Source organism: Balaenoptera physalus (genome assembly GCF_965194825.1).
Source record: "Balaenoptera physalus genome assembly, chromosome: 1".
NCBI lineage: Eukaryota > Metazoa > Chordata > Mammalia > Artiodactyla > Balaenopteridae > Balaenoptera > Balaenoptera physalus.
In genome coordinates, this window is record NC_138882.1 from 1,469,444 (window position 1) to 1,477,187 (window position 7,744).

General features: G+C 52.4%; 1 protein-coding gene across 10 annotated transcripts in view; it reads left to right on the top strand.

Annotated features, from left to right (window-relative positions):
• Positions 1-3,340, top strand: part of KDM5B (lysine demethylase 5B) — a 73,153-nt gene extending 69,813 nt beyond the window's left edge. For all 10 annotated transcript variants that reach the window (XM_082413066.1, XM_082413065.1, XM_082413063.1 and 7 more), the window contains 2 exons: positions 817-1,137; positions 1,599-3,340. In XM_082413066.1, coding sequence (XP_082269192.1) covers positions 817-1,137; positions 1,599-1,736 — 459 coding nt within the window. In that variant the 3' untranslated portion in view covers positions 1,737-3,340. The remainder of the gene's footprint in view (positions 1-816; positions 1,138-1,598) is intronic.
• Positions 3,341-7,744: the final 4,404 nt, after the last annotated feature.

Below are 7,744 nucleotides of genomic sequence, written 5' to 3' on the forward strand. Positions count from 1 at the left end.
ACCAGGTGACTAGACCAAGGGTACCCTTTTTTTTTGTTTGTTTGTTTTTTGGGTTTTTTTTTGGCCACACCGCACGGCATACGGGATCTTTAGTTCTCCGACTAGGGATTGAACCTATGCCCCCTGCAGTGGAAGAGAGGAGTCTTAACCACTGGACCGTCGGGGAAGTCCCAAGAGTGCCCGTTTTGAGTGCTGACTTACTTGAAGGGGATAACTGATAATGTCCTGTTTCTTAGCAGCGTAAGATGCTGCTGCTGCTTCCTGTGAGTGGACTTGCTGACCTGTAACATGTAAGGCCCCTGAGAATGTAGACAGTTAGGGAGGAATGTCACTGAAGACAGCATGAGGGCAGACACTGGCATTTAGGATTTGTTTTTCATTATGACACCAAATAGTGTAGCACTGTTATCAGCTCTGTTCAATTAATGCACCTTCCTCCTGTAAGGGGTGGAGATGTCCATAAAGAAGCAAGGTATTGCCTTGGTTCCTTAGCTGTCTGTGGCTTAACACCTAGATAGAAACTCTGTGGACGTCAGGCACTTCCTCGTGGGTTTGGCAAAAAGAATGTGGCATCTCCCATCTCCCGGAGCTGGTTGGCTAATTTGAAACGAATTGTGTCTGTGACATTTCTGTTTTCCAGTGTTGCTTTTGTAGACTAAACAGTGAAGTTAGGTGGTCCTGTAGGACGTGAAGGGGGGTGGGGTGGGCTGCAGCACGTGTCGGTGTCGATGGGCAGCACCCGCTTCTCGTGCAGCCGGTTCTTAGCATCGCTGGCTTTAGCAAGAGGCTAAATGGAGTTTGCCGTCTTCCACCCAGAGTGACGGCTGCCGTGGGAAGCGAGACGGAGTCAGCGGCCTCGAGAGCAAACTGAAGAGACGCCTGGAAAGAGAAGGTTTCTCCAGTGAGCGGTGGGATCGAGTCGCCAAAATGTGGACCCCTAAAAAGAAGAGAATCAAACTGAGCCACCCCAAGGACACGAACAGTTTCAAGTTAGAGAGGGAGCGTAGCTATGAGTTGGTCCCTTCTGCCGACACTCAGTCCCTGCCCTCAGACACGTCCTACTCGGGGCAGGAGGACTCTGAGGACGAGGACGCCATCTGCCCGGCCGTGAGCTGCCTGCAGCCGGAAGGAGACGAGGTCAGTGAGGTTTGGGCCGCGGAGGACGTGCGTTCCCTTAACTCAGAAACCCTGTAAGCTACAGCTCACCCGGCCGGGTCTGTCTCCTGCTTACCTGCCTTGAGCCGATCTGAGTGGATTGCTCACCCTCCCCCACTGGTATCTCTGCTCTCACATCGTTCCTGGGTCTTCTCCCTTTTCTTGAAGAAACTCTTCCTCTGCCCTTTTTCCTCTTCCTGCTCCTCCAGCTTTCACCGCCCAGCGCTAAGAAGGTGGGAGGGATGCTGCTGCCACGCCCTTTGCTTCCTTGTCACAGGGCGGCGCTGTCTTAGCCCCAGAGCAGTCACCACTTGAAGACTGGCTTTGACTCGGTCGCTTGGGCTGCTGTGCCCAAGGTCCCAGCGCTGGGGCAGTGGCCTGCCCGGTGTCTGTCGGGCCTGTTCTTCCCCTGAAAACCCCGTCTCCCTGCTCTCTGTAACCAGGTGGACTGGGTCCAGTGTGATGGCAGCTGCAATCGGTGGTTCCATCAGGTCTGTGTTGGTGTCTCTCCCGAGACGGCCGAGGAGGAGGACTACGTGTGCGCGTGCTGTGCGGCGACGGACGCGCCGGGCCGGAGATAAAACAAACAGACCCTAACTGTAATTCAGGACTCGGCCAGAGGACTCCTCCGGTGTCGCAGCAAAGCTGCAAGACTGGCATTCAAACCAGCCTGTGAACGGTGCTATTTCTATTCCTTACGGGATCATTTTTCCAGAACTCTTTGAAAAAAAGAAAAAAACGACTAAAAAAATTTTTTGACACTTTTTGTATTTTTTTCCTTAAGAGCTGTTTGTGATTGTTGAGGTTTGAAATGCTGACTGTTTTTTGCAGGGGTTCCCACCAATGTGGAAGGATTGGAGCGTGCACCTTTTCATGTACAGCATTAAAATCTTACCTCTTTCTGGGATTTACCGGCTTAAGAGTCCAACTCAGTTTCAGTGCCCAGAAGAGCACCAGAAATTCCAGTAAATCCTCATTTGAGGGATTTCTCTCTTGTTTACTCTGTTACCATATTGGGGAGCTTAAGTTTTTCACTTTTGGGGTTTTTGTTTGTTTCTTTTATCCACTTTTCTTTTTTCCTGGTAGACTAGGTTTATTTATCTAAGCAATAACTTCCATGTTGGTTTCAGTGGCTGGAATTAAAACAAAACAAACTTCCAAACAGTGTGTTGGTGCTTTAGCATCTGGTTGATGTCAGAACGCAAACATCTAGTTTCTAGTGTCACTGGTGACCTAGTGACATAGAAAAGAGGCTGCTCTGTAAGTACCTGCCACAGCTGTATTTTGGCTTTCTCCTTGCTCCTTCCCTCCTCGCCTGTTTTTTTGGTAGCTTGTATCAAATGTTGCAGTTTATATTGTGGAATAAATCCTTGGTCCTAATATGACACTAAATGCTGGTTATTAAGAGCCATTAGCCTACATCTGCTTCTGCCCCTCCACCTGTGGGCTTTGAAGAGCTGGAGGGGTTGCTTGCTTTTGCCTCTGCCCAGCCAGGCTACAGTAGCGGTGGATGGTAGCCTGCAGACATTAGGGGATTCTTTGGTATCCTGCTCTGTTCGGTGGGCCGTATGCCTCCAATCCCCACTAACAAAGACCCCCCTTTCCTCCCGTCTTCAAGGAATAGAACCTGTCTTTAAAGCCATGCTGTTTTTAAATAGGCTTTCTCAGAATGTTGGCAAATCATTCCAATCCTCAGATCGGCCCTCCTTGTGGGAATGATGTCTTTATTATATTTGAATTGACAGGGAAACTTGGTTTAGGGTTGAGATGTCAGAAGGGGAGGTGTAAGGAGAGTGCACACTCACAGAGGGCTAGGAGGGTGCGGGTCGAGGAGGCGCTTGTGGACACCCAGGCTCTGCTCTCTCGCTTTCCTGGCTGTCTCTCTCTCTCTCGCTGTGGTTACTGGTCGTGGGTGGCCCACAGCCTTTCCCTGCCTTTTCTTTTTAAAGGACTCTGTTCTGCAGTGGAGAAGACATTCTGGTGAACAGACTCTTGCTTGCTGTTTGCTATCCTGTTGCTAATAATACCTGTTTTCCCTCCATTCTATAGCCATAAACCTGAAGATGGGTAGAAACAGTGGGTCTTTAATAAAACAACAAAAACAGCAGTTTGTGATGTAGCAGAGATTTAAATGTGTACTGCCCCCTTTTATGCAATTCAGATAATTAAATCTCTTTAAGAATGACTTTGAATCGTCTGCAGTTTTCCCAGAGTTGTCATATTTCTCCTTGTCTGATGGGCTTCTGGGGCCAGTGGAGAAGAACAATCTCCAGAGTCCGATCTGGAGTGGCAGTGGTTTTGGCCTTTTTTTTTTTCATTGTCGTGTAGTTGATTCACAACGTTGTGCCAATCTCTGCTGGTTTCTGGCCTTTGTAAGCACCCCGATTCTTAGACTCCCCGACATTAGGGCGCGATGCTGACTCTCCCAGGTCCACGGAGAACATAAGCTTAAAGGGGACTTTGCTGCTGGAATAAAGCCTTTGCCTGTAGGGAGCTTCTGCCCATCTGGTGTGCACCTCCCCTGCCCCACGAGCTTTTGTTCTTCACCTGGAGGGTTGTTCGCAGTCCCTGACAGTAGCACCCTTGTGCTGAAGAGTCTCTGCCCCGGCTGGTGGGGGGGTGGGCAGGAGTGTGTGTATGTAAACCACCTCCCCCGCAGGTGGGGCCATGGTCTGTTAACACACGATGATACTGAAGTTAAAGGCCTGTCACGTGCCAACAGTTATCCTGCTAGTGAATGACGACGGCTCTCCTGGAGCCTCCGTCCTACCTGCACGCCAGCACGACGCAGAAACACGGACCCCCGATGGACGCCTTCTGTGAGGGACCCACCGAGACTCCAGAGTGGGTGTGTTATCTACAAACCGTGCTTGTGCGTGTGAGCTGTGAGGCTGGCCTGTACCCTTGTGGATACACGAGCCAACACGCGCGAGACGGTAACACACGCAAGCTGACACTGTTCCGTCCTGGGTCTTGCAGCTGCGTGAGGTGTGAGGAAGAAAAGGCTGAGTGAGATTGGAGCCTAAGCCAGGAGGGTACGTGGGTGAAGAAAAGAATCTGGTGCCCCCACCTCAGCGCCGTGACTGCTGTTTGTTTTTCCTCCCAAGTCAGGCTGTAGGATTTCTCACCGAGCGCAAAGGGCTTGCCTGTGTGTCGTCCCTATCCTGGAGGAAGACTGGGATTTGGACGCACTGTAAAAGGAAGGTCCGCTTCTTTACCGCTTCATTTCAGCGTCCTGGGGGGAGGGGCTCGTTTATCCCTCTCAGAGTGAATCTGAAGCCAGAGATGCCACCTGAGGTTGTGGCAGGTGGTAGAAACCCGCTTTGTTCTGCCTGCACGCTCCAGTAACGAGAGGCAGAGGTGTTCATGAGACTTGGGGTCTTCGGCAGAAGCATGGGTCCCCGGGCAGCGGTAAGCCTGTGGACAGGGTGGGTGTCTCCCGGAGGGCTGGAGCCCGGCGCCCCTGTCCCTCTGGTTGGGCTCTCATCACGGGCCCCCGCCGCTCCTTTAGTCTCACCACCCTCTCAAACGGAGACCCGCTTCCGGCTTGCACCAGGCCTTCGTGCCTGTGGGTGTTTTTCTGGGCTCGGCCCCACCTGGGGTTCCTGCCATGTGACACAGACTGGGGTGGACTGTCGATGCCATGTACCTGGGACAGGAGGCGGAATGGCACAGCAGGGATTTTAACCGTCGTTGCCCATTGCCGTTCAGTACCTGTGCCAGTCTGTGCTGTGCGTTGGCCTCTGTTAGAATGGTCCTTCCTCGGCGTAAAGATGCAGAGAACACAGTTCCTTTCTGCTGGACTTCGCCTGTTGGGAGGAAGAGCTGAGGAAAAGGATGAAGAGCCCAGTGCCTTTCCTTGAGCACCAGGGCGATGGCTCCCATCTTCTGCCCTCTCCAGCCCAGCACGTGGATTCTTTGAGGCCCTCGACTTCTCTGGGCGGTTCCGGGGGTCAGAGAAGCTGCCTGGACAAGACCTCGTATGAAGTCGTACTGTCATAAATCCACTTCCAGAGCATAACGAGTCCATCTGTAAAGTGCACCTTTCACTTTTTCCAAATTTTTGTAAACATTTTCATGTTTCAAGATTGCTTACATAGGAATACATCTTCACCTTTTTATCAGTTAGGATGGAACCTTTAGATGGTGACCCAGCTCCCTTTTCGGTTCTGGGCTACTTGTGCTAGGATGAAGGGTGGCGAGCGATGTGCTCTTATTTTCAGGAGGACCCGCTGCGTTGGATGGAGGAATGGGATTGCGAGGTCATTGGAGCTGCTGCAGGTGAGTGGAGGCCAAAGGACTCTTCTTTCTGTTTCCCTTGAATGGGAACACAGAGAAATTTAAAATGGTCTTTGTCAGGGAACAAGGTTATTTGCTCTATTGAAAAGAAATGCCCAAGACACCCTCTCCCCACAAGGAAATGTGGGGCTCCTGCAAGCTCCCCTAGCCGGATGTTGGGGTCAGGGGGAGTGCGGGTTCAAAAGCACTGGCTCCAGGAGGGTAGCCATGGAAGTCGGAATCCGCTAAGGAGTGTGTAACAACTCACCTACCGAATTTTAAAAAAAGAAAAAAAAAAAAGCACTGGCTCCTGTCTGCCCGTGATCCTGGTAGGAACATACACAGAAGGAGGCCCCTTCTGCATAGGGCCGGAACAGGTCGTTGGACAGTTCATCAAAATGTCAGTTAACGGATGAAAAAAGATATGCTTACCTAAGTTGTATGTCCATCCACTTAAGAAACGAAAATTGAGAAAAATTAGTTTGGAGAGACAAGGGCTTTTCTTCACAAAAATCACATGCGTTATCTATGATTTTCAGTTTCGGCTTCCTTTAAAATGGATAAAGAATTTAGACATTGTGAAGGAATTTGACTTTAGCATTCAAGATACTTATTTTCTCCAATCTTTTGTTAGAGTTTTCACCTGTACCTAATTTAACAGCAACTTTGTAAAGCAACTCAATCTAGTTTTTATAAAAACAACTCTTCACACTCATAGGTTTATGTAATAATCAAAACATAATGGCTGCAACAGACTGACTCGTGGGCAACTAGGAACAGGCGAGACCGGAAGAGGGCCGACTTCGGGCCAAGGAAGACCCGAGCAGGGGAGAAGCTGCCGTTGGCCAGTCGGTCGTCTGCTGTGTTCACAGCTGCCTGGTCCAGCTCTTGGAAGACTTCATAAGCTCCTAGGAGATAGACCGGTGTCCTCTGGTCGGGGCGGTCCTGACCTGCCGGCCGGGTGTGGCCCCCCGGGGCTTCTGTTCTCAGCGCCGGTGGCGAGCATCCCTGTCTCACGGGTGTGAGAGCTGAGGGGCGGCAGTCCCTGGAGCGTGGGCTTTGGAATCGGATGAGCCTGGTCTGGCTCTATGCCTACTCTTAAGTGAGAGGCAGCCTCTGGGCTCTCAAAGATCTGAGCGTGCTGCCCGGGGCTGGGGAGCCTGCTGCACCCCTCTGCCCATGCCCCACCATCTTCTGTTCCCAGACAGCAGGGACCAGAGGGGGCAAGTGTGATGATCTATGTCACTGCCATCGATGGGTCATCTGTGCCTTTGTGGCCCTGGTTGTGAGGGGCTTTTACGTTACAGAGATGCACTGAAATCTAGCAGCCCCCCAAATTCCTCACTAAGTTTCCTTTTCTCCACAGTTATCAAGGACAGTGGTGTGTCCGTGATGGTGCTGGCCTTACTATGCTTCTGCGTGTCCCCCGTGAGGCCAGGGTCTGTTGGGCACGGGCCTCCCAACCTTGTTGTGCTCGGGACATTGACTAGCTGAGGTCGTAGTGGACGTGGGTGCCCAGCCCGTTTCCTGCTCTCTTCATTCCCACCCCCACCCCCCCCCCGCCCTCCAAGAAACTTCTCAAGGAGCAAGAGTGAGCAAGTTAGAGGGCACTTACTGCTGCATTAAGGGCAAGCAGTGCCCAGGAAGCAAAGCAGACGGAGGCGGGAATGAGGCAGCGTGCCTGGGAACGGGGCTCTCGGCTCAGCAAGGCCCTACCGCCGCCCAAGGCTCTACCCCTGGAGCCCTGCTCGTGGGTGCAGGCGGAGGTTTCCCTGGTTGGATCGGCCAGGAGAGGAGCAGAGTGGGCCCAGGCAATCTCTGGCCGCTTTAGACGTTACCAAGGCTCCAGCCCTGCCTCGCATGCCCCCTTCCCCAACTTCAGTCTTTGGAAAATGCGGAGGGAGGGATTGGGGACAAAGGCCCTCGGTGCAGGGATCACAGTTTACGCGATGACCACAGGGAAAGGCCGGGCCGGTAGTGGACTGAGCTGTGTGACTGGGAGCCTCCCTGCTGGTTCCAGACCCCAGAGCCCCTTCTAGACTGAACCCCGAGCAAGCATTGTGGGGGTGTGGCCTGAGCAGGACTGCGGGGGCACTCATGAGCTGGACCGCAAGCCTGTGTCCTAGAAATAACGCAGCCAGGCCTTCCCACTGTGCCGAGACCGCTGCACAGTACAGCGCTTTACGGCGGCCGGGTGCCGTTCTTACGGCTTCACCCCCACTCCGGAGCTGACATTCCCCCTTGGGTGTGCGGCCACGGCTGGAATTTTGATGCCAAATTGTGCCCTTAATCCTGAGCTTTAGAATTGGAA